General features: G+C 41.4%; 4 protein-coding genes and 5 non-coding genes across 12 annotated transcripts; 7 read left to right on the top strand and 2 right to left on the bottom strand.

Moving 5' to 3' along the window:
* Positions 1–849: 849 nt before the first annotated feature.
* Positions 850–7,157, bottom strand: LOC119119427 (solute carrier family 17 member 9-like). 2 transcript variants are annotated; one of them, XM_037245759.1, is made up of 12 exons: positions 6,871–7,154; positions 5,827–6,024; positions 5,073–5,212; positions 4,330–4,429; positions 4,115–4,239; positions 3,125–3,224; positions 2,954–3,050; positions 2,744–2,866; positions 2,547–2,662; positions 2,171–2,226; positions 1,572–1,601; positions 850–1,062 (listed from the first exon to the last, which is right to left on the bottom strand). In XM_037245759.1, exons 1-12 carry the CDS (start codon positions 6,990–6,992, stop codon positions 893–895), a joined length of 1,377 nt encoding a protein of 458 aa, XP_037101654.1. In that variant the 5' UTR covers positions 6,993–7,154; the 3' UTR covers positions 850–892. The 2 variants fall into 2 exon arrangements, with proteins under 2 accessions (XP_037101654.1, XP_037101655.1); XM_037245760.1 differs by lacking the exons at positions 850–1,062; positions 1,572–1,601; positions 2,171–2,226 and adding an exon at positions 2,235–2,370 and having other exon boundaries at positions 2,475–2,662; positions 6,871–7,157.
* A 337-nt stretch (positions 7,158–7,494) lies between these two features.
* On the bottom strand, positions 7,495–10,314 carry LOC119119430 (glucose-induced degradation protein 8-B homolog). The gene is made up of 4 exons (XM_037245767.1): positions 10,165–10,314; positions 9,885–10,081; positions 9,372–9,569; positions 7,495–9,090 (listed from the first exon to the last, which is right to left on the bottom strand). Exons 1-4 carry the CDS (start codon positions 10,280–10,282, stop codon positions 8,917–8,919), a joined length of 687 nt encoding a protein of 228 aa, XP_037101662.1. The 5' UTR covers positions 10,283–10,314; the 3' UTR covers positions 7,495–8,916.
* Position 10,315: 1 nt separating this feature from the next.
* On the top strand, positions 10,316–16,577 carry dnajc5aa (DnaJ (Hsp40) homolog, subfamily C, member 5aa). 3 transcript variants are annotated; one of them, XM_037245770.1, is made up of 5 exons: positions 10,316–10,446; positions 14,422–14,550; positions 14,630–14,843; positions 14,942–15,113; positions 16,022–16,577. In XM_037245770.1, exons 2-5 carry the CDS (start codon positions 14,441–14,443, stop codon positions 16,123–16,125), a joined length of 600 nt encoding a protein of 199 aa, XP_037101665.1. In that variant the 5' UTR covers positions 10,316–10,446; positions 14,422–14,440; the 3' UTR covers positions 16,126–16,577. The 3 variants fall into 3 exon arrangements, with proteins under 3 accessions (XP_037101665.1, XP_037101664.1, XP_037101663.1); XM_037245769.1 differs by lacking the exon at positions 10,316–10,446 and adding an exon at positions 10,512–10,533; XM_037245768.1 differs by lacking the exon at positions 10,316–10,446 and adding an exon at positions 11,532–11,706.
* A 1,712-nt stretch (positions 16,578–18,289) lies between these two features.
* LOC119119432 (tumor protein D54-like) lies at positions 18,290–22,366 on the top strand. Its single transcript, XM_037245771.1, has 9 exons — positions 18,290–18,537; positions 19,102–19,214; positions 19,381–19,529; positions 19,669–19,716; positions 20,006–20,107; positions 21,371–21,397; positions 21,476–21,511; positions 21,593–21,641; positions 21,773–22,366. The coding sequence occupies exons 1-9, from the start codon at positions 18,525–18,527 to the stop codon at positions 21,782–21,784; spliced, it is 549 nt and encodes a 182-aa protein (XP_037101666.1). The 5' UTR covers positions 18,290–18,524; the 3' UTR covers positions 21,785–22,366.
* Positions 22,367–22,804: 438 nt separating this feature from the next.
* Positions 22,805–22,876, top strand: trnae-cuc. The gene has a single exon. It is a non-coding gene; the product is annotated as a tRNA-Glu (tRNA).
* A 407-nt stretch (positions 22,877–23,283) lies between these two features.
* trnae-cuc lies at positions 23,284–23,355 on the top strand. The gene has a single exon. It is a non-coding gene; the product is annotated as a tRNA-Glu (tRNA).
* Positions 23,356–23,605: 250 nt separating this feature from the next.
* trnae-cuc lies at positions 23,606–23,677 on the top strand. The gene has a single exon. It is a non-coding gene; the product is annotated as a tRNA-Glu (tRNA).
* A 251-nt stretch (positions 23,678–23,928) lies between these two features.
* Positions 23,929–24,000, top strand: trnae-cuc. Its single transcript has one exon. It is a non-coding gene; the product is annotated as a tRNA-Glu (tRNA).
* A 251-nt stretch (positions 24,001–24,251) lies between these two features.
* Positions 24,252–24,323, top strand: trnae-cuc. The gene has a single exon. It is a non-coding gene; the product is annotated as a tRNA-Glu (tRNA).
* Positions 24,324–24,498: the final 175 nt, after the last annotated feature.

The raw sequence follows: 24,498 nt of genomic DNA, 5'->3' as shown, positions 1-24,498 counted from the left end.
ATTTGCACAAACACACCGGAACAAACGAGGAAGGTTTTCAGGCCCGAATTGCCCATGTCGTCTGCAGTTCTGCGTTGAAATTGCACAAAGCCGCAAGCTGGCTGGCTGGCTGGTTGGAAGGCCCAGGTTGCCGCGGACGATTCCGTTGGCCTCCTGACATATTGGGACTCCATTGTCTGGAATGCAGCTCATGAAATACCTCTCTTCTCCCCTGACTGCATGACGCGCACTACGGGTGGAATTCGGTGGTCAGCCGCCGGGCTGGGACGTGCGCTGACCCGGGCGTCCCAGCTCGTCCTGCGGCTCCGTGGTGCGCTGACCGTGGTGCTGAAAAAGTGGATTTGCTGTGGGAAAGCTGTGGCGGAAAGGATAGAGGGAGGATTAAATAGATTTAACTTGAAGCGCAGAAGTGTACGACAACCTCGCCGCCATTTTGGATGTGTCAATGTGGCTCAGTTTCATTTTTTTTGCTCATACGCTTGCTCATTTTCTGCCCACCCCACAATACATTAGTGTGAAACCATTGTATTATGTCATTCTAAATCAATTTCACAAATTTTATTTGCTGATTTTATGACTATTGCGACAGTCCCATACGATATTTTTATTTATTTTATTTTATTACATTACATGCATTTTTTTGTTGCATGACTGTCCCATGCATCAGGCTACTGCAGTGACTACGGCTCTGGTTATTTACAAATATGTACATATTTTAGACATTTCGTACCACATTACACAATGGCAAACAAAACAATAACATATTTTTTTTAACTTGATTTTCATTCATCCAAGATGTTTTATTGTCACACACACACACACGCTTTATGTAGACCACAACTGAATGAGTAAAATGTAAAAAGGAAGGTTTTATAACCATATGGGCAACATTTCAAATGGGAGCAAAGGAGTGTGACTCTTTAAGGTCAACGCGTTGGGCATCTCCAAAGTAGAGAAAGACAGCAAGGCCGACGCAGTGGACAAAGGAGATGAGCGTGAACACCGATGCCCACGACCGGGTCACTTCGATCATGTAGCCAGACAGTGACACCATCAGCACACCTGGGCAGCACATATGATGCACTTGAGTACTTCAAATCACATGAGCACAATTTTACAGAGATACGAGTTTCAAAAAGAAAAAAAAATACCACTGAATAAAGTTGTACTTAAAAGACAGAGGAATAACAATTACATAGAATGTCCAGAATTAAACAATTTGTGCATCATGATTTAATGACATTTTATTCCTCGTGCTGCTCCTTCTGGTGTCCCCACTTTGGCCCCCAGGAGGCAGAATAAAAAAAGGAAACATTTTATTCGGGGGTTTTGTTCAGGGTCCCCAAATTTTGATGCCAATCCAAAAGTGAGATCGTTTGACACCAATTCTAACATTGATCAGATGAATTAGCTGGACAAATTAAAATTTTTGAGATGCTCACTATTGATGATTTTAAAATCCAATTGATTTGTCAATCACTCATTCTGATTCATTTATTAATCTGATTAAAAAGATTTATCATACAAAACAAAATGAACAAAATGAAAATAAACATGTTGAGAATACATACCCGTGAAAGCGCCGAGCATATTCATGAAACCTAAAGCATAAAATAAAACAAATAAATAATTCAAATAACTTCTTCAGCCGCTTAACAGTGTTTACATTGTTCTTTAGTTAAGTTAGCAATGCCTACACCCCAAAATTTAGTTTGGCCTTTAAAGCAGGGTTTTAATAGTTCATGATTTGCTTTACTACACAGAATGTTATCATTTTGTTTTGACATTTTTTAAATTTAGGTAGTTTTAATTAGTTTTCATAGCAGTTATTTTTTTATTAGTTTAATGGGTGAATAGCATTTGAGAAAAAATATATATTTTGATGCTGATTTAAAAAACTTTCTTGAGTTTTTTGCAGCACATCAGGTTTCGGAGATATTTTTGTTATTAAGTTTGACCTATAAAAATTAAGATAAGAAAGATGCTTGATAAGTCACAACCATTTTTCCAGCTCATGGCAGTGTTATTTGAATGACAGTTGAGTGCGGCACAACTTAGGTGCTGTCATCTGACACGCCCACAGCGTTTGAGAGATATTGCAAAATAATTCTGTTTACTGAGCCAGCACATGACACATTCATCTATCAAGATGTTGTAAGAATGACCTCACCATAGAGGGTTCCAGCCCGTGAAGGGGTTAGATCCTGCACATTCACCGAAGAACCACTGCAATGCATGAGATGTCATTAGTGGAACACAACGTGGTTCAGCACGCAGGAAAATTATACATCAATTAAGTCTACACGCCCCTGTTGAAATGATTCCGAACACAGTCGCTGTGTTCTAAATTATTAACTCATTCACTCCTCCCTAATAACTACATGGGGATTTTTATGGAACTATCACGGTTCACTATCCAAAAATCCCCATTGAATAGGGAATGAGTGAATAACGTGACTCCATTTGAAGGCTACAAACATGTTTGCACATGAGACCACAAACAACTTTCCCTCACAATATTCAAAATTTGGCTAATTGGCACATACCAGCTGGTGAAGGAGAGTGCAACCATCGCAGCAGAAATGCAGATGACGGCGATTGGAAAAGGCAACTTGAAAGACAGTGGCAGGACAAAAGCGCTGGACACACCCATGGCGATGAACTGAAAGGCATGCAAATATGTCGACGTTCGGGCTATAATCGAAAGCAGCTCATTTGAGAAACATAAATGGAGGAGGCTTACCTGCATAGACTTTCTCACAAACACCACACTGTATCCTTGGCTGATGAGCGAATCAGAGAGATATCCGCCGCAAAGAGCTACTGGAATGACAGCTGCCCAAGGGAACACATTGTATACCCACGTCTGTAAGGACAGTGGGGCGACGCGCCATCAGGATCACAGACGCAAACGGAGTCGACGCCTTCTGACCCACCAGGAGACAACAAGTACCGTGGCGTGTGGATATTCATCGCTGAAGTATGTCGGCATCCACGAGAGTAACGTGTAGGAAGTGCCGCATGTGCATAGGTGAGCAAAGACCATGGCCCTGTGAGAGAGCAACAAGAGACTGTAAAAAAAGATTGAGTTTTTGATATGTGGCGAAAGAGCAGACCTTCGTACCGGACGCATGGCTTTCTCAAGAGGCTCAGCAGATGCGAACAGGAAAAATTCTTTGATTGGGACTCTTTGCTTCTTTCTTTCTGCTTTGGATAAACTTTGCCTGAAAAGATCACGTCAATGGTGTCGTTCAAATTTGTGTTGGCATCTAAGAACGGCCCCCTCCAAAAGGTCAGTTCCTTTCTTTTTGTTGTATCATGGAGACATTTGGGTTGCATATCAAACGATGAATAGGAGACAAAAGTTCAGAAGTCAAACTTTCATATCATGATTTGTACATTTAGAACAACTCAGGACAGAGTGCGGTGTTTGGGTGACTTCATTTTATTTTGGCGGGTGTCACATGTTGCTGGTTGCATTTTTTTGTTTCAGGCCTTCTTTGGATTCTTGACACTTTTCACAATGTTTCCGTCATGTGTGTTGCTCAGTACATCAGCGCTTTCTGTTTTTTTCAGGGCATTTCAAATTGTTGTATTGGCTCCTCTGCCCATGCAGTGTTGGTGTAATAGCTCAAATTGAGTTTCCATCTTCTCTATAGACAGCTCTCTGGGCTTCATGTTTGCTTAACAGCAGGTGAAACCCAAAGCCAAAAACAAACACCATCTAATCTTCAAACATGTCCAAATACTTCTGCTCTCTTGAAAAGCAGGCGGCTTCAAACAAAAGGTGCTCTGTCCCGAGTTATTTAACATGTATAAATGTAAATGGCATGAAATAAAAGATGGACTTATGAATGTTTGTTTCATATTCATCTCTTCATCCAAACCCAAATGTCTTCAGCATACAACAAAAACAAAGCCGTTGCAATATGTTTGGAGGGGGCTGACTGTATGTCTGCGTAAAGAAAAACAAACCAGTGTGTCCAAAAATTACAAACTCATTAAACACTTTCACAAAAATATGGCATGAATCATTTTGGAATCACAGCTACAATTTCAAGAAAAAAAACAATAGTACAACTGATCATCATAGACGCTGTAATAAATACGGCACCTTTCAGAAAACAATGCCACACTAGGAGCACCCAGAATCCAGATAGAAAACCAGTGGCATAGAATACACTTTCCCAACCGTACCAGTCCAGCATTATGGAGCCCAACAAGCCTGCCAACAGTATTCTGAAAGCACAATCCAAAAACATTACACAAAGAACACATTTTACGCCTTGACACATGTGCATGTTGCATGTTTGCACATGTGCTGCCTACCCAAGAGAGCTACCGCTTTGATTGATGCTGTATAAGAAGTTTTTCTCCCCTTCCGGTGCACGCTGTGCGATGAGACTGGTCAAAGATGGGAAGAATACACCTAGAAAACAGCAATGGACATTCCAAGGACATTTAGATCACATGCAGAGGTGTAGCACAGAATTAAGCCTTAGCAACATTCCATATCTATGAGTGAGTATGCTAGATATTGCGATTGGCTTGGTATCAGCCTTATTTCAAGGTATCGAGTACTTCTGAAGGATACTGATCCCAGCCACCGATACTTAACAAAAACATATTAAGACACATTATTACATTTTCCTTGTCAGTAGTAAGTACTGCACTGTAACTGGATTACATGTCTGCGTGTCAAAACACAAAAAGGTCTTTGTTCAGAATTATCTGTCAAATTCTATTGGTCTTATTACTTGGTATTTGTATTTGTTCATACACAGTTTGAGACAACGTGGTATCAAACATCGCTATTTACTACCATCGACTGAAATAGTTATTGAAACATTCTGTTATTTTATGAAATGCTCCCAAAAGTTATTTATAATATCTATTTCCAAATCTCCTGGTATACACAATAAATAATTATTGCTTATGATACTAATTATTCTCAGATGCATTAAAATACTTATGAAATATGACCTAATCACTCCTAGATTTAGTTTAGAAAAAAATATACCGAACTTTATCAAATTCCAGGCCCTCATTCCATTTCAACCCAAACAGGTTACCTTGTAATATTCCCATCAGGACTCTGGCCATGGTCATGAGAGCCAGGGTGTAAGAGCCAAGGTGCTGTAAAGCGGGCGTGGCGGCTGTGACCACTGACCATGAAATGGCTGAGAAGAACAGGACTCGCTCTCCTCCGATTCTACAAAATGGGATATCAAGCGTCAAAATATATCAAAACCTCAAATTAGCCAGAATAAAAACCTCGAGATCAATGTCTCTTTTTCAAGGGTGAAAAGCTCATTGGCGAGTAGAAAGAATATATGGCTGAGTTTTGAATTTCTAAATTTGTCGCTGCACTGTTAGTGCTCAAATATCAGCCGCTGTACGTATTTCATGGGTAATATACATTTCCAATCACGTGCTAGTATTAGCTTTAAGCTATCTGACAAAAGCCTAAGCCATGTGTTTGTTTTAAATACACATTGTGTAAGTCTCTTTATTTGATGTTTAGTTTTTAGATTAAATTTACACAGCTTCAAGCCTAATTCTACAAGAAATGTTCACTATATTTTGCTCACTTTCAAAGCAAGGCGTTTTCCTTAACAAATGTTTCCTTAACCTTTGAGGAGCGTTCCCACATGATGCTGACATAATTTGCAAATGGATCTCGATGGAATATAAACTCCACCATCGGGAAACGAGGGCCACGCTTTACAGGTGAGGCAGGGTTACCTTGCCAAACTAGTTATTAAATTATGAGGGGACCCCAAAAGTGTGTGAACCCTGCAAAGTGTGCCAAATAGAAAAACTTGCTTGTCACTGGCATGACCTCCCAGGATCTGCGTGCACGAGTAGCCCCAGAAGAATCCACCCAGGGCCAGGCCAGTGTCGATCTTGTTCCAGCCGAACGTGGCTGCCATCGCCACTGCACACACAGGCATGGTCATCCGGGCACAGTAGACCAGGCAAGTCCCCGCAAACAACACTGGCATCCATTGGTGGGCCTCTGCTCTGTTGTTGGCAAACAACCACATTTTTGGAGTTTCAGCAAATCTCACCATCAGTGATGACGCGAACGCTTCACTCCAAAATGTGCACGTTCCATGACTAATCTAACGCCGTTCTTTTACATTCAAGTAGTTAGACTATACTACAGACCATAATGAATAAAAACAACGTTTCTTCTTAGATGTCACTGTAAAATGCACCTCCAATTAAGTGGCAAAACAAAAAATAAGAAATGTATTTTATTACACATATACTGCACCCACTGACAAAGCTTTAGTTCTCCAATAAGACGATTCGATATGCATTTCAATATATTTTAAAGTGGTGGAATGACCCAATTCTTATCAAGTCAATACACTTGAATCTTTTCCATAAAAAGAATGATTTTCGAATTCAAAGCAGTTTTAATTACTTCCCTTTTAAATATTCATTTGATGTTCTTGTCACATTGTTGAGTGGTGTGTAAAGTTGAAGTTTATTTCAAACATCACAAGCAGTCTTTAAAAAAAAAAAAAAAAGTTTACAATATAACAATTCCAAATTAAAACATTGGAATTATTTGAAAGATAAAAGCTTTGAAGAGAAATATCCCAAAATTCAATTTGGCCCTGATTTAAAACATATTTCAATGAAGATCAAAATTGACAATCTATTTGGGGTTTATATTTTTAGAGGGAGGAGTGCCGTTCATGAACCTCACATCAATGGCTTTCAGTTTCTTAGTGATGAGTTGAGTAACTAAAGTACTTTTAAAAAGAAGCAATCTGGAAATGAATGTTTTTTTTCATGGTAACTGTCACAACACTGCTCACAAATGCAGAAGAGATTCAATTGAACAGCGCATCTCACCTGGTCCACAGATTTTTATCGTGCGGCTTGTCCGAGGCCTTGTTGCCAGCGCAGTCATTACGATCCAAGAGAGAAGAGGCAAAATCGTTCCCACCATTTCCTGACATGTGTTTGTCTGCCATTCGGGAATAGTGGCGTCTCTGCTCTGCCGCCCTAACAAGCCCGCTGACGTGTCACCTGATCTCATATGGACGAGCTAGACAAGTAAAACGTGTTAGAACAAAAACCCTGAAAAATAATTCCTCTGAGGTATTTTCAAGAGTTACATCAGCCGTATTTAGAGGGAAGTGTTGTTAGAGGGTGTGCGTGAATCATGTGGTTGAATGAAGGGATGATTCAATGCTCCAAAAATTTACACAACAGGGATTGCACTTCTGCTGAGTAGAGCATGTTTGAATTATGACATAATTGAGACCGTTTTCTTTCTATTTCGCCTTCACTTGTGATTAATGAACATTAATGTGACCTGAAGAGAACATTTTTGGTCCAAAGGTTGAAATGATCATTCCAACCGAACTCAGCATTTTGCCGGAATTCTTGTCATGTTACTACCACTGTCATAAAAAAAAAAAAGGCTAAATACAAAAGAAAGCCCAGGACAACAACAAAAGAAAGTGAAAGAAATACTTCGCAAAAGTTATGTTTATTTGCAAATCTGCTTTTAGAAATGTCGATTAATAAAAGGGACGCGAGCATCTGATGTCTCGCAAATGTCAGAGCAAGTCTCTGCAAAAAGACAAAACGTGGTCAAAAACTTCAAGGATGGACAACTAGCAGCAAATCTGGCTTCCTTAGAAGTAAACAAACCAAACCAAAAGAAACAAGGCACAAGTGCCTGTTTTGAATAAAAGACATGTGCATGAAGTAAAGAAAAAAAAAAAAAAAAAAGAAAAGGGGGGGGGGGGGGGGAAAGTGGGTTGGCGGAGCACAATTGATAGACTGGAAATGTTACAGTTGATTGTTACAGATGACCCAAACTCTCCATAAATCACATTCAACGGAAACACAGTTAAAACAATGAGTCACAAATATTCAGTTAGACTTTCTATATTTATAAATACATTTTGATTCGACGCACACAGGCTCAATCTAAAATATCTTTGCTGGTCTGTTTCATTCAGGGTTTGTCAAACTAGTTCCACAGTTCCAAAGACGTCCCTGGTTTAAACGTTCACACTTTTCACCCGTTTCCTGTTCTTTCAGGCTGCTCATTCCAGTTTCGTGCCAATCGAATCCCTTTCCAGCGATGCAGACAACTGACACAATAAATACTACAGACTCAAGGCCTTTGAGAAATGTATAAAATAGCAACTTGTATTTGTTGACATCAACATTAGTCTAAAAACCCAGCGTCTGTATTTAAATGTTACTTTGTAAATAGTACAGCAATTTACAGTATCATCTCTTATTGATGTCACATTAAAAACAAATTGAGCATTATAGTTTTTTTGTTTTTTTACACATACATTATATGCGCTGTTGCACAAATCTAAATAGCAGGGTAAGCCATTTTTGGCTATTCTGGTTGAACGTAGCCATGACTTTTTACACAACAAGCAACATGTTACCGTGGAAACTAGGTCAAGGCCAGATTCGTGTTTTTTAAATTGATTCCATTATTTTTTAGGAACGATTAATGCAGCAATAGTGAGCCACACAACGTAATAAGCTCTATATGGCAGAAATTAAGTTTTAAATCAGATGTCACGGAAAACCGTAACAACTGGTGCCTTGAGATAAGACTAATTCATGTTGTGTCTACCCTCAAGACAACTCATCTTCCCCCATTGCAAATTTTACTAACAAGTCAAAGCAAAAAAAAAAAAAAAAAAAAGAAATATTCTGCTGGGTTACTCTTATTTCAAGGCACCACTGCATATCTCCATGGTAACTTGTATGGCTTGAATGCAACAGAGTCAAAATGACCAAGTTCAGCCAAGAAACCTTACCAAAAATCTAGTTTAGCACACTATCCAGTTGCAACAGCCACGCGGTTGATCATAAATTAAGGGGCCCGTAAAAGACAGCAAGGTTTTGCGGATGGGTTCACTTGGGGTCCTCGATGGTTCCCGTACTCAAGTCAGTCATTTTCGGGTATTTCACTTTCTTCTGGTCCAACTCGTTCTGCGCCCACAGCAGTAACTTGAGGAGTTTGGCCAATTTAGGAGTGGATTCCCTGTTTTCGTGGTCCAGTACAGCTTGGTTCACCTCACTCCACACCTGTGCAGGAACAAATATTCTCATACCACTGTCTGTGTACTCTCACTGTGATAACAGTTGCCATGCAAACAAAATGGCAGCTCTGGTGATGTCACACATCTCATCAGAGTCTGCAAAATTATAAATCAATATGGCACGCCCAATCGAACCAATTACGACTTATTCGTGCACAGTGCTATTATTTATACATCTACATGTATTGCTGAATTTATTTACCGGCATAAGTATGTGGAAGTAAAAAAAAAAAAAGCATTTTTGGTCAAGGGAGCCAATGTGAGTACCTTTTGCCGCTGCATCATGTTGAGCAGGTCCCCGAAGGGAGACTCTTCTGGGTTGTCAAAGGCCAACAGGGCGAGAGTTCTCTCCATCTCCGTGAGACACTCGCGGCTCTCTTCCCCCTGTTCAGCCAACTGCGTCTGGGCAAACTCCAGCGCCGACTCCGTCTCCCTTAGCCGGATGAGCTCGATCAAATGCTGCTGCTGCACCAGAGGAATGTGATAAAAGGAGTGATGAAATAAAGCTGGGTCGTGTACGACCTTGCAAAAAAACAATCATTCTTCTCATCATTCTCATTACAGACAAACACACTGAATAGGGTTGTGCTCCAAATTTCCGTTATCCCAGAATATTTCAGATTTTAGTTTGTCTGAGCTAAATTTCAATTCCCAGTTAGCCATGTCGAAGAAGAAGGAATGAAGAAGGCCTGACAGAAATTTTGGACGCACGTCACCGGTGAACAGCAGTTCGGTAGCAGTGGCTGCTTCTCTCGGTCATTGTGTGGCATGCAAATGTACCTGCAGGTGAAAGTACAAGTATCTGTTGGTGTCCAGCAGCTCTGGGTGAAGGCTGTTGATGAGTGCAATGGCTTTCTGGATCTGTCCCTTCAGGATCATCTCTCGGATCTTTATCCTTTCATCCAGAGAGTCCAAGTCTACACTGGGCTCGATACCAGACTCCATCCGGAACTTCTCGGCCGCCTCTTTGAATCCCTCTTGAAAACAAGTAAGGGCACCTTTGTAAAACATATTGCTTATGTTTTGTGCTTTCACTCCAACGTGTTTTGAGGAGCCTCACCCGTCACCAGGTAGTTCATAATGAGCCGGTTCATGTCCGCTCTCTGAATGTGCACGTTGTTCAATTTGTCCATCCACTCGTCTTTTGTGATGTCTTCAGGTTTTTCAGCATAACTCATCCTCAAACCGGGAGACGGGAGCAAGACTGACACAGTTTGGCCGCTTCAAGTACCTACAGCATCACTGAACGGACAGCGGAGGAGAAAAATGTTACGTGCTGGATATAAGAAGGGTGGGAAAATAACAAATGAGGAATGATGACGAGATAAAACGAATTTTGAAGGTTGGTGAGAGATTTCGATTGCTGAACTAGTGTAAACATCCAGCGCGTATCCCAAAACAAACCCATTTCCTCATTTCTTCAACCAAGGCAGGCAGTAGACAGCCCGGCTAGTTAGCTCGCTTTTACCCGGGAACCTACCGTCCAACGCGAGCTCCGGTGTTTATTTCCTTTTTTGTAGACGCGAGGGAGGTGTCAAGTGGTTAGTTTCTCCGAAAGGAAAACATCTGTAAAGCACAAGAGCGGGCCAAATGAAGCTTTCGCCGGCGGCCTGCTAATGAGACAAGCTAACGTGATATCCTCGCGATAGAAACCTACGTCATTCCCGTGAGCTCAGCCATTGGTGGACACCATGACGTCACGGTTGCCGAGGCAAGGCAACGTGTGGAGTTCTAGTTTAAAAAAAACATTCATTGTTGACATGTTACCACAAGCATCAATAATTGATTAGAGAAATTAAAAATTTACACTTTCAGTATGATGTCAACATTAATTACGAATATATCTATAAAATGGGTGAAAAGTAATCTGGCAAAAGAAATTATGCAGTTTTTAGTTTGAAGACATACTCAACAATTCGTTAACCTGAAAACACTAGGGATGACTACATTTTGTCATATTATTTCTTATTTTAGTTTCCCAGATGGCCTGTTGGTTGACAATTCAGGAACAAGCTTAGGTAGCGATTTTTCTTATTTTCTCATCTTATGTCGTCTTTGCTTTATTTTCTTTAATTTTGATAATAATAATTATTATTATAATTACAGTAATAGGCGAAACCCTGAATATTAGTAAGTTTGCCTATTCTTGGACCTTTGGGGAGCCTAATCCTCCGTTAGTCAAAATCTCACCTATTTGATAAGACTATTCACAGTTTGTTAATACGGTGTCATTTCATGGTGACATCTTCGTGACATAAAGTTGCCGAAGTGAGTTCTATAGGTTCATTTTAAGTGATCTACGAATAAAGTTGAGTTGCGTATTAAGACTACTGTTAAACTTCAGTCCAGTTACTGTCACGTCTCTCTACGCGCACGCTTCCGCCTCCCGCATCGTTCACCGTGAGCGCGCACGTTACGTCGTTCAACGTAAGGGGCGGGGCCAACGTTCTGCTGCAGCTGTCCATGGTTGGAATAGGAGCCACACACACACACTGAAAATCCGCGTAGAGATGCAGCCATAGTCACGAGACACCGACCGTATTTCCTTCGTCGATACCCGACCACCGCTGGTTGTCCTTCTCACACTTTGGTTTCGTGGAAGGTGAGTCTTCTTTCTTTCCGTTTCGACCTTTTTGCCTTTGCAAAAACACGACGGCGCGCGCCCTTCGCAAAATCAACGGCCGTGCCTCGCATCCTCAGCAGGCCCGGATGAACCAACATGGATGCTGCTGATGATGATGATGATGACGACGATGATGCGCGGAGATTATTATTCCTTGCGACGTTTAATCCCACTCGTTGACATTTTGATCGCAATCTGTCGGGTTTTTGTTGCCGTCTTGACAAAGCTGCTGCGGCCTGCGCCGTTTGTATCGAGATGACTACTTATTTTTCGTAATCCGTCGTCTGTTTTATGTTGAAGTAACGCCGACCAGGAGGCCGTTGGGACAAGTGAAGCGTGTTCGAATGCGAGTGAACGAGTGATTGTAAGAAATGCACTGCGGGAGTGTGTCATAAATCCACCACTGGCCCCCTTTGACTCTGCAGAGCTTGGCCGAGCAGTGCAAGGCAGAACAGGGCCAGCTGCTGCCCTACAGTCAGCACCATTTCATCTCGAAAACTTGGAAACCTTTTGTAATGTATGGGTCTATATATTCAGCTAAAAATGAAAAAGACAAAAAAATCCCAGTCTATCTGCGCTGCCAGCATCAAATGTTCCACGAGCTGCTTGGTGACCACTGCACTGAAGAACCTAGTTTTACCTTTGCTTTGAGGATGAACTTTTTTTTCCCATCAGCCACTGTGGCTCATGGTTTCCTCGAGTTGCTAGCCTCTCAACATTTGCTTGCTGGAATTTTGTTGGTGGATAATATGGGTTAAACACAATCCACTTCTGCATCTGCATGGTCAAGTCAAGTTTATTTGTATAGCCCTAAATCACAAGCAGTCTCAAAGGGCTTCACATAGACAAAAATTGACAATTATTCTCAAAGGTAACACAAGTCTTCAGTCTGGTGCAGGACAGATGATTGACAGAGGCCTAAGGCAAGAGGATGCAACTAAGCAACTGTGGAAAGTATTATTCATCTACAAGTCTTCAAGACCTACCAAAGTTGGCCATATCCAAAGTTTTGACTTCATAATGCAGTATATCATGTCATGTACTGTATGTATGAATAAATAAATATGATACATATATTTAAATAACTGATATATTTATTATTATAAGTATTAATTGCTCAAAGAGAATAAGATTGTAATCATTATGTTTTTAAAAGTATCAAAATGGTCAGTGTGAACATCACCCAACAAGAAGAACCCTTTTGGGTGGTGGTGGTGGAGCTTTATGGGCGCCTTCTTTTTGCCTGCCAAAAAATAGGGCTGGAGGTAACATCTGCCTGGAAGTCCCTCTGTTTTAGTGGGATTCGGATTCCGCATAGTTACAGGAACAGACCTAACGTGATGGTGTGTCATAAGTAGATGCACCCCCTTCGTGACCTTAGGTGGTACTTGCACCTTGCGATGCTTGCATCAAGGGCAGATGTATTTTGCTGCCCTGAATTCACGTCTGGTCTTGGTCCATTATCTGTTGTATTTGATTTGAATTGCTCACCTGACTCACTTGATTTGCAACACTCCCTGTCTTCATTATTGGGCTTATAAAGAGGTCTAGCCTAGCATCACATCCCTCTAACGGTATCAAGCGTCTTCAGAGCTTGCTGATGAGCTGATCATTTGAATCAGAGTTTCCTACCCAAGTACTATCGTCTCCTAAAATGGCCTGCAGTGCATCGTGAAGATTGTAGCGCTTGTTTTTTCTTCATACTACACATTAAATAGAAAAATGACTATCATTTCTCAAAATTGTTATTATAATAAACAGTGGATCATGTAAATAATTAGATAATCAATTAGTTGTTGGTTAGTTGTTAGTTCCTGGACCTTGTGGTCATTGGTAGCTCGTGTAGAAATGTGCTTTAGCGGTTTAAAGTGCGATTTAAGGTGGCTGTGTCTAGCCTTGACCACCTGTTGAGGGATTACAATTCATTCTAATTCGTGGTTGTTGTGGGATTACAAGTCATTCTAACTAGTGGTGGTAGACTATCAAATAAGGCTCGACCATTGACTTGCAGTTGTGTAAACCACAGTTCCGTAGACACATTGCAATGTATGTTCGGGGGTGTGAAATGATTTGAAATTTAGGACCTACTGTTTTTTTGTGCATTCTCACGCAAATGACTACATGAGTCTGCAATAAAACTTTATATGTGTTCAGTTTAAAAAATGACTACATGAGTCTGCAATACAAATGATATGTACAGTTAAAAACTCCTGCACCAATGAGAATGTCACAAAAATGATCTGCTGTACACTGAAAAAAATGGTAGTCTAGACTCATTTTTTATCTCATAGAATTTACCGTATCTACTACCTACTAACTGTAAAATCTTGTAATACTGTAAAACGTCTGTTGTATAAATGGCAACAGGTAGAATGATTGGACCTTCATCCATCTAGTGAGAGAAAATGTAATAGTCCTCCCTATCACCATATGTTTGCTGGCACAGGTAGTGGAACAAGGATAGACATTAAGACAGACATTACTTGTAGTTAATTATAATTTTCAGATCAATGGATTATAATTGGATCATTTCCCATGGTGCGCCTGATGGTCTCTAATGGCTCAATGATTGGGAATCACTTGTCTATTGCCTCTTGCCTCAAGTCAACTGGGACAGGATCCAGCTCGCATGTGACCATATCGTGGATAACGATCCATGATTTACAACATATAGTTGTTTGCGTGTGTTTCCAGCCTGTGGACGTGAGGCATCATGGCTGAGCATCAGAGGCAGCGCTCTCTGTCCACTGCTGGTGAGTCTCTCTACCATGTGCTTGGAGTGGAAAAACTTGCCACGAATGATGACATCAAGCGATCCTACAGGTGAGAGCAAATAAAAAAAAATAAAAAAATCATAATTTTCAAATTGGATAGATGTATGAATTGGTTGTGTTCCCCGCAGGAAACTGGCTTTGAAGTTTCACCCGGACAAGAATCCTGACAATCCAGAAGCGGCAGATAAGTTCAAGGAGATAAACAATGCCCACGCCATTCTCAATGATCCCACGAAGCGCAACATTTACGACAAATACGGCTCGTTGGGACTGTACGTGGCTGAGCAGTTTGGAGAGGAGAACGTCAACACTTATTTTGTCCTTTCCAGCTGGTGGGCAAAGGTAAGCTCGGATGCAAAGCAAACATTGTCTTTTTTTTCTTTTCTTTTCTTTTGTGTGCACGCGTGCGCGCCGGCCATCAAACTGGAACTCTTTTGCAGGCGCTGTTTGTGTTTTGCGGCCTGGCCACTGGCTGCTACTTCTGCTGCTGCCTGTGCTGCTGCTGCAACTGCTGCTGCGGAAGATGTAAACCTCGGCCTCGGGAGGGCCAGGAACAGGATTTTTACGTGTCCCCGGAGGACCTGGAAGCCCAGTTGCAATCTGATGAGAGAGGTGAGAACAACGCGCACCTTTTAACTTTTTATTCGCTGTGTGGCAAGAGGCCTACGCTTTACAGTCACCTTTTTTCGTAGGCTTTTACAGTATACAGTAAACTAGAACCTGCAATCCCTGATGTCTTTTCTTTTATTTTTATTTTTTTTACCTGATCACCTGCTTATTCAAGTTTGTTTTTTCCAGGGCAATTATAATGAGCATCAATTATTTGCAAATTTCCCTTGCCAATAGCTAGGGCCAAGCTGGGGTCCATGTGACTCATTCTAGCCGCAATAGCAACGCATAGTGACTAGATAAGTAACATAATATGATTATTGTTTGTAAAATAGTCACATTAGAAATGACTAGTTTCTAGAAGATGCAATGTATTATTCTATTATTGTCAACAAAAAAAACTCGTTTAAACATGATGTGTTTCAGCAAAAATAAAAGCAATAATCTTCGGTCGATTGTCTTTCAAATTGCAGCAACCAAAATGGCACTGCAGTCACACATTTTAAGGCCTGCCTGCTTTGTTTCTGCAATTTTACAAATCTTGAGAAACAAATGAAAAGTACTAATATAGCATTTAATCACCGCAAGTTGACAGCAGAGGGCAGTGTTTACTTAGACCAGACCACTCAATCCTCAATTGTCCCAGAAGAAAAAAAAAAACCTGCATTGGCTGGCAGTACTCAGAGTTCTCCTTTAATACCGTCACGGGATTTTTAATTTGTCTTTTAATGTTTTCTGGGGGGGAAGGGTTTGTTACTTTGTACTTTTCCCCAAAAATATTTGATTTACTTTATTTTTTGTAGTTTTAATATTAGTTTTTTGTACTATACATGTTGTATTTGTTAATTTTATGTTTAAAAAGAAAGAGTTCCCAAACATTTCAACGCCCCTTCTTCTGGTGTCTCCGGCAGAGGTGGGAGGCGAGCCCATCATGCTTCAGCCCACAGCCACAGAGACCACCCAGCTGACGTCGGACGGCCACTACTCTTACCACACCGACACCGGCTTCAACTAAGCGGCCGCACCCGTCCGTCCGTCTGTCCCTCCTCACCTCTGTCCCACCTGCTCCCCTGCGCCACCTCCATGACGGGAAAGAGTCCATCTTTCACAAGGAAGGCCCATGCAGAGGACAGGGACTAGTCAGCATGGTCCATCAAAGGAACTACTCATCCCTTACACCCCCTCCCGTCCCCAAACTCCCTATTTATTTGCCCAGAGTATGACAAGAAATCATATTTTCATTTCTTTTCTAATTCCTCCCCGCGTCCCACTAATCCCGCATTGTGTGTTGTTGTGTAGCATGCAGCATAATTCCTCTCTGGCAACATTTTGACTCTCTCCGTGCAATTATGTCTACGTGAGTACGGAGTGCGATTTGAGAGCGGTGTGGCTCTCCGTGGCATTGGGCTTACAAACCGATTGTCAAGCAGCGGAAAAAATGTGGCTGCCGTCGTGAATTCACTCTCATTTATTTGATAGTTGCTTCACAGTGTCCGGGTCACTTTGTCCTCTATGCCTGAGAGGAATGTTGTCATATCAGCAGACTGTCTTTTGTTTTTACAGAAAGATTGGAAGAGAAGGTCATGTGTCAGGAAGAACATTACATTTATCTTGTTGCGCGGTAATTCCGATGGCCGCAACCGCTTAATTTTTTTTATTGTTTTGAGAGGAATATAATTGTTCATCTTGTTTTGAGAGGAATATAATTGTTCCTTTTGTTTTGAAGTTCATGTGTTTGGAAGTGTGATATCTGTGATCATTGTTGATTTGTTTTTAGGGCTGCAACTATTAATCGGATAAAGAAAATCTATAAATTCCACCCAAAGTGACTCAATTTGACAATGAAGGTAATAATTCAGTTTCTGATTTGGTCTGTAATATTTGTCAGAAAATCAGCAAAATTATTGATCTTTGTTTTCCATCCTAAAAGCATGGGTTAGCAAATATCTTATTTTGATAATCAGTCTGTTTTCATGGAGGAAAACAGAAATTTACCGATGAGAGGCTGAAATTCCAAGATTTTAGTCTAGTTTCAGTTAAACAAGTTCTCGAAACGATTAATCGATTATCAAAATAGTTGTCGATTAATTTGATAATCGATTAGTTGTCAATAGAGTTGTTGCTCCTCTACGCCTTTAAATCTGCACAGTCAGTGATCCGGTATCTCCACCAGAATTTCGTTTTGACACACTTGCATCGTTTGGATTTGCATGAATGGCCACACATATGCAAATCCCGCACGGTACTGTAAGTTTTCCATTTGCCACTCGGCTCGATACGGTTTTCGATGGTTTACAAGCGCTGAGCTGCGTGCGACTGTCCAACCTCTGCTATTAACAGTATGGATGTTTCGTATGATGTTTCCTGTAACCCCTTGATGAAACATACTGTAGTGCCCGTCCCATGGCTTTTCCATTGAGAAGATGCTACTGTACATGTTGTAAGTTGAATGCACTTAAAGAAATGGAAACAAAAAATACAACAGATCCGTGTTTGAAAAATGACTCCGGCAAAAGAGGACAGTATTGAGTGCAACTATAGTGAATTGGTTTTATGACAAATCCACTGAGGTTAATTTATGTTATACTTTGTGGTGGAAATTCATTTTAACTGGTGCAGTGTTGTATTGTAACCATTCAATTGTGCGAGGAGACTTATAACGGACTTCAGGTTGGTTGTGCATACAGGCCGCCTCAAAACAGTAAAGTACAAGAAACATTTATGTTGTAGCATGGTTATCGTGTGTCTGGAAGAAAACATGTGGATCACTGATCTCAATTTGCTGTTGGTGAATAAATGTTCCGAAACATTGGGATGGAATTCATTCTTTCATTGTTTTATGCATGCTATGCACATTTAACTCACAAGAAAAGATAGTTTAGTTGTTCACTTTAATTCACTGTTTGTGGAATATTCACACATTTTCGGCAAAATTTTCACAATTCATTCTTAATGGCACATTCAACAGTTCACATTTACATTGGGGAGGATTTTCAACATTCCCAAAATTGCCACGTTTAAAAAAAACAAAACAAAACACATTTTCACCTTTGAATTTTTTTAATTATTGTAAACCTCTGATGGACATTGCATATTGATAATTTTACTTTTGGGACGCACACATACATGCACGCGTACGCACGCTCACACGCACGCGCGCGCACGTCATATGCGGAAATTCAACTCACGGTTTTGGCACACAAGACAGGCAAGTGTACCCCTACATCATCAGCGACTCCCACTTTTTTCTAACTTTTGACTCACTTATATGACGTCAGTGTGCGTGTCGCGCATGTGGGTGTGTTAAATCTATTGCCATTAATACCTTAAGTGTTCCCGTGCGTGTGCGCGTGTTGCGCATCTCACTTGAGCTGATTGAATGTAAACAGTCACAGTCGAGCCTCTTCCGAAGCCATGAGCCGACCGGGTAAGAAAGAGCGCCTTGTTGCTTGATGTCTTTTGACACATATGCTAATTTATGACCAATTGAATATAGTTTTATGAATATAGTTATCTTTTTCTATCTCCCTCAGCTAACATTGTGTGCATTGTGTGCAACTGGTAGCATTAGCCACTAGCCACAACTCGCATTGAGTTCAAAACTGCGGACAGCTCTGTGTGCATTGGATCTATCTCAGTGCAAGTACATCCAAAATGTACTATAACCAAATGTAGAGAATACAAGCAAAAACTGTCAATTAAGTACGGCTGAAATGTGTCATCGTTACACACTATCAAGGAAAATTAATTGTAGCGTCAATTCACAACCAAACTTATAGAAAGTCACACCAACAGCCCCTCAACAGATTTCAAAATTTGTACAACATAAAAAATATAACATGCATCTGAAATGTAAACAAGACTGCAGCCTATTGTGCAACAAACCATTTTTAAAGTTTGTTTGTGATTTCACCAGAAAGAATGAGCAGACCACTCGACATGATGACACGCAAAATTGCTTCAACTCAGACTTTCTATAATTCTTCTAAAGGTTTTGGCGAGACTTCATCCCCGAGTTTCTTCTCCAGCATGCCAGGGAATGGATGTCCCCCTGCACAGTTAAGCGACGAGGACAAGGACAATTTAAGGTTCGAACTTGCCAAGGTGAGACCCCACATAGCTCATATGACTTTTTTATCTTCTTTATCCAAATCTGAAGATACTCCTGGTTGGGTTCTTGACCCCCTCCTTAAACCTATCAGTAAAAGAATAGTGTCGTCAAACTCGCCGCATCTACACTGAACCCATTTTGCTGCATTTTTGTGATTAGATGGAGGAGGAAATTCAGACTCTCAGGCAGGTGCTACTGACCAAAGAAAGGTCCGCTGCAGATATCAGGAGGCAGCTGGGTATGGGCCCTCTCACTAACCTCAAGGAGAGCCTGTCCAAAGGCTGGCAGGACGTGCAGACCTCCTCCCCGTGAGTACACTCATTGCATGTTTTCAACAATTGGATCACCGTTTGCACGCTACTCATACACTATCCGCTCATGATTATATAACCTGGAAATACCCTCTGATTAGTGATAGGATGTGTCAACATGTTAGTTTCTTTACAGATATCTCTCAGCTTCTGCAGTTCTGGATGACATCAACAACTCCAACGTGTGAGTGTTTTCTTCGACATGTTTTTCTTGGAAAAAAATTAATTGTGTGTGGGACTCCCTGTTGTTGTCAAGTGCTCACAGGTTAAGGTTTCCTGTATGGAACAAGTGATGGGATTTTCCGAGTCCAATAGGATTGGTGCTCTGTTAATAGCTTTGCAACCCGAATTAGTACAAGCAGCAGCGGTATTAGCGGGAGGTCCAGCATAAAGCGTATGTGCAGGCCTTCTGTTATGTTTGTGTGTGTCAAGTGGACACTTTTCTTATTCCTGCCACTTCCTTCTGCCTGTAGATGCGTGAGAACCAAGGAAGGTCTCACTCATGCAGGTCATGTGACCTCTTCTGCATTGTCCAACGTGGGCGTGGTTCTCACCAGAAGGCTGGCGGAGATGAGGTACCCTGCATTGGATACTTTCATAATGGTTTTAAATAATTAGCGGCATGCAGGCCATGTCCAGGTGAGAGAAAGAAAAGGAAAGAAAATCACAAAACTATATACTTTGAGATTCACTCATTTTTTGGATACAGTTCAATTAACACAATTACAGATAATTGTGTTGTTGTTGTTCACAAGTGGTTCAATTACCTGCCACATGAAAGTACAGGACATATGACTTACATGGGATGTCACGGTGAAGAAAAGAACAGGTCATCGTTAGCTGTTGCATTTAACAATGAGGTCAGTGAAGTACAAGCTGACTTCTGAATGCCACCTGGCACTTTTTGGCAAAGTCATCCAGCCATACGGACAGACCAGTAGGGGGCCAACAATCGTGGCAAAATGGCCTCTGGGGGTTCTTTTTCAAGTCTGCAGTCAAAAGGAGTGCAAACCAAATTACATTTTTAGTGGCAGGATATATTCGGAACGATATTCTAATAAGCAGGTGATTAGAAATACTTCATTGCGTTTTGAAAGTTAGAGCATGTTCCTCTTTCCGTATGTGATATTATTTGTTAGCCAAGCATGTTAGCCATGCAATACCAAACGGGGGCAGTGTTGTTCCATCTGTCGCCAGGCTGGGATAGTTGGACGCTGGAGTTCCCCCTCAAATATTTACTGTTTACAACAGTAGCAGCAGCAGGAGATACAGGGAAAAAAATGCTGATATCGATCTGAGAGATTGGCCAGTGAAAGTAGAACAGGGGTCAGATGTTCAAATACTACTCTACTAATACTCAAAATACTATAAGCTAAAAGAAAAAACAACCTCAGCAATAATTTGCCGTACAATCCAACGTAATAATAATCAGGGATAAGAATTTAGTCACATACTGTATGCGCAAGTACCAAGCCTTAACCTTCAAGTTTCAAGCGTGTCCCAAATAAGTGTGGCAAAAGCGGATGTCAAGCCCATTAAATTTTAAGCATGTCCAGTCAAGTCATGACTTGGCTTACACAAGTCGTGCAATGTTGCTCTGTCACGGATGACACGATATTGGTGTTTTAGGAGTGTGTTTATAGGACCATTCTTCCAGAAGCAAACAAGTCATGCCATGTATCAAGTCTTCTGAATATCAAGTCGAGTCTTTCATACGTTTTAGCCACAACTTGTCAAATCCTAAAATTGGCCACTCAAGTCTGACTTAAGTCAAGTAAAACAAAATGACTTACTCATTTGTGCATCTGCTTTTTGTGTTCACGCTGCAAACAAATCAGGGCTCTGCCCCTTCCAAGCCCACCACGGTAAGTTTTACCATCTATGCTAAACGTGGAATGATAATGCATCACTGTCTAATTCCGTCGTTGTCTTGTCATGAGCAGCACGTTGAGCCACACCATGAGTGTGCCATCTATGAGGTAAATATGAGTCAATGTACTTTTGTTTAGTGCAAACAGAAATACAAATTCATGTGAACAAAATATCCTTTTTCTTCCCAGACACTCCTCTACATTCAAGTCTTTTGAGGAAATGGTCGGCAGTGTGAAGGTGAGTGGATTAAGGCAGTGATTACAAAAGGACAGTGAAGTATTTTTAGAGGTGTTCAAATTTTGAGAATCACTGGCACACATGATTTTTTTGTATGATGTCGGACCTTGTGTTTCATGTATGAATTCCAGAGGAGAAGATGACCTTGACAAAGAATGGCCAAGCATCTGGCTTTGAAAGAAGACCCCCGTGCTTCTGCACATATGAAATCTTTCAAATTGTTTTGTCTGTCTGTGAAACAGCAAAGCGCAAACATATGAAAAGAGTTTCTGCTCAATGCTTCAATCCATTCTGTAAATCTGACTTTGTTTACGACATTATCCCAAAAAAATTTAATATTTATAAGGGTTTTTGTACTTAAATATTTTTCAATTAAAGTCAAATGTGTTACGAATAGTGAATAAAATGAAGTCCAAAAGTGTGGTTGATTCATTCCAAGCCTGATTTGTTCAACCCTAAATATGTTGTGGGTGTTATTTTGTTATTTCTTACTGTGGTATTCAGTATTGTATTGCTTTTATTAACACAACCATCCATCCATCCATTTTCATGCATATACTCATTATACTGACTATCTGAATATTGTATTTTATTCTTCTGTATTGTTATGTTACTTTGTTTTACATCTTGTGTATCTTAAATAGATTGCACAGACTTTTGGTGGTCAACCTTGTTGTTTTTAAATGTGGCTTTGGTTAAATAAATAAATGGGGAACATTACAATTGACTTTTGGTATATTGGCTTTTCATTGCCGTTAGTTTATATCGTCGTTGCGGTGGCCCTTGAGATGATTGCGCAAATAATACATCTTGGGAAGCATCTTGCACACCGGTTGGCACGTCTGCAGCGGTGAGAACGTCGAGGTCATGAAATTGAGGACTTATCATAATAGCGGCCTGGATTCGAATCCCGTTCAGGGAATCAATGTCCTTATCAAGACTTGTCAAATTTGATGCCATCAAACTGGGCCGAACTTTGGCACTATTATGATGAATCTGCATTCTTGGTGGTCTAGTGGTCAGGATTCGGCGCGCTCACCGCCGCGGGCCGTGTTCGATTCTAGTTCAAGGAGTCAATTTCCTTATGAAAAATAGATGTCAAATTTGATGCACCCAAACAGGGCTGAACATTGGCACTATTATGATAGGACCTCATCTACATGTCCCTGGTGGTCTAGTGGTTAGGATTCGGCGCTCTCACCGCCGCGGCCCGGGTTCGATTCCCGGTCAGGGAATCAATTTTCTTATGATCGAGCTCAAATTTGATGCCCCCAAACTGGGCTGAACATTAGCACTATTGTGATAGGTCCTGAGCTTCTTGTCCCTGGTGGTCTAGTGGTTAGGATTCGGCGCTCTCACCGCCGCAGCCCGTATTCGATTCCCTGACCGGGAATCAATTTTCTTACGATAAATTGATCTCGAATATGCCCCCAAACTGGGATGAACATTGGCACTATTGTGATAGGTTCTGAGCTGCAGGTCCCTGGTGGTCTAGTGGTTAGGATTCGGTACTCTCGACACCGTGACCTGGGTTCGATTCCCGGTAAGGAAATCGTTTTCCTTACGAAAAATAGATGTCTTATTTGATGCCCCCAAACTGGGCTGAACATTGGCACTATTATGATAGATCCCCAACTTCATGTCCCTGATGGTCTAGTGGTTAGGATTCGGCGCTCTCACCGCCGCGGCTCGGGTTCGATTCCCGGTCAGGGAATCAATTTGCTTATGATAAATTGATCTCAAATTTGATGCCCCCAAACTGGGCTGAACATTGGCACTATTCTGATAGGTCTGAACTTCATGTCCCTGGTGGTCTAGTGGTTAGGATTCGGTACTCTCGCCACCGTGACTTGGGTTCGATTCCTGGTAAGGAAATCATTTTCCTTACAAAAAATAGATGTCTAATTTGATGCCCCCAAACTGGGCTGAACATTGGCACTATTATGATAGAACCCAACTTCATGTCCCTGATGGTCTAGTGGTTAGGATTCGGCGCTCTCACCGCCGTGGCTCGGGTTCGATTCCCGGTCAGGGAATCAATTTCCTTATGATAAATTGATCTCAAATTTGATGCCCCCAAACTGGGCTGAACATTGGCACTATTCTGATAGGTCTGAACTTCATGTCCCTGGTGGTCTAGTGGTTAGGATTCGGTACTTTCGCCACCGTGACTTGGGTTCGATTCCTGGTAAGGAAATCATTTTCCTTACAAAAAATAGATGTCTAATTTGATGCCCCCAAACTGGGCTGAACATTGGCACTATTATGATAGATCCCCAACTTCATGTCCCTGATGGTCTAGTGGTTAGGATTCGGCGCTCTCACCGCCGCGGCTCGGGTTCGATTCCCGGTCAGGGAATCAATTTCCTTATGATAAATTGATCTCAAATTTGATGCCCCCAAACTGGGCTGAACATTGGCACTATTGTGATAGGTCTGAACTTCATGTCCCTGGTTGTTTAGTGGTTAGGATTCGGTGCTTTCGCCACCGTGACCCGGGTTCGATTCCCGGTAAGGAAATCATTTTCCTTACGAAAAATAGACGTCTGATTTGATGCCCCCAAACTGGGCTGAACATTGGCACTATTATGATAGATCGCCAACTTCATGTCCCTGATGGTCTAGTGGTTAGGATTCGGCGCTCTCACCGCCGCGGCCCGGGTTCGATTCCCGGTCAGGGAATCAATTTCCTTATGATGAATTGATCTCAAATTTGATGCCCCCAAACTGGTCTGAACATTGGCACTATTGTGATAGGTCCTGAACTTCATGTTCCTGGTGGTCGAGTGGTTAGGATTCGGTGCTCTCACAATATTGATCTGTGACGTCACTTGGACACTCCATTAGGTACACCGCC

The sequence above is a fragment of the Syngnathus acus genome, chromosome 2, assembly GCF_901709675.1.
Source record: "Syngnathus acus chromosome 2, fSynAcu1.2, whole genome shotgun sequence".
NCBI classification, from domain to species: domain Eukaryota; kingdom Metazoa; phylum Chordata; class Actinopteri; order Syngnathiformes; family Syngnathidae; genus Syngnathus; species Syngnathus acus.
Note: the sequence above shows the minus strand (reverse complement) of the source record. Positions and strands in the feature narration are given on the sequence as shown.

Bases quoted from the DNA above. Each gene is read 5' to 3' on its own strand.
- LOC119119430 (XM_037245767.1), bottom strand. From the start codon at position 10,282: ATGAGTTATGCTGAAAAACCTGAAGACATCACAAAAGACGAGTGGATG. The intron at 10,082-10,164 runs GTGAGGCTCCTC...CTTGTTTTCAAG, and splicing joins TATGAACTACCTGGTGACGG to AGGGATTCAAAGAGGCGGCC. The intron at 9,091-9,371 runs GTACTCACATTG...GTTCCTGCACAG, and splicing joins ACATGATGCAGCGGCAAAAG to GTGTGGAGTGAGGTGAACCA.
- LOC119119427 (XM_037245759.1), bottom strand. From the start codon at position 6,992: ATGGCAGACAAACACATGTCAGGAAATGGTGGGAACGATTTTGCCTCT. The intron at 6,025-6,870 runs GTGAGATGCGCT...TGCCAACAACAG, and splicing joins GATAAAAATCTGTGGACCAG to AGCAGAGGCCCACCAATGGA. The intron at 4,430-5,072 runs GTAACCTGTTTG...GCTGTTTTCTAG, and splicing joins CCTGATGGGAATATTACAAG to GTGTATTCTTCCCATCTTTG.
- LOC119119432 (XM_037245771.1), top strand. The intron at 20,108-21,370 runs GTACCCTGCATT...CAAACAAATCAG, and splicing joins AGAAGGCTGGCGGAGATGAG to GGCTCTGCCCCTTCCAAGCC. The intron at 21,512-21,592 runs GTAAATATGAGT...TTTTCTTCCCAG, and splicing joins ATGAGTGTGCCATCTATGAG to ACACTCCTCTACATTCAAGT.
- dnajc5aa (XM_037245770.1), top strand. From the start codon at position 14,441: ATGGCTGAGCATCAGAGGCAGCGCTCTCTGTCCACTGCTGGTGAGTCT. The intron at 14,551-14,629 runs GTGAGAGCAAAT...TGTTCCCCGCAG, and splicing joins GACATCAAGCGATCCTACAG to GAAACTGGCTTTGAAGTTTC. The intron at 15,114-16,021 runs GTGAGAACAACG...TGTCTCCGGCAG, and splicing joins GTTGCAATCTGATGAGAGAG to AGGTGGGAGGCGAGCCCATC.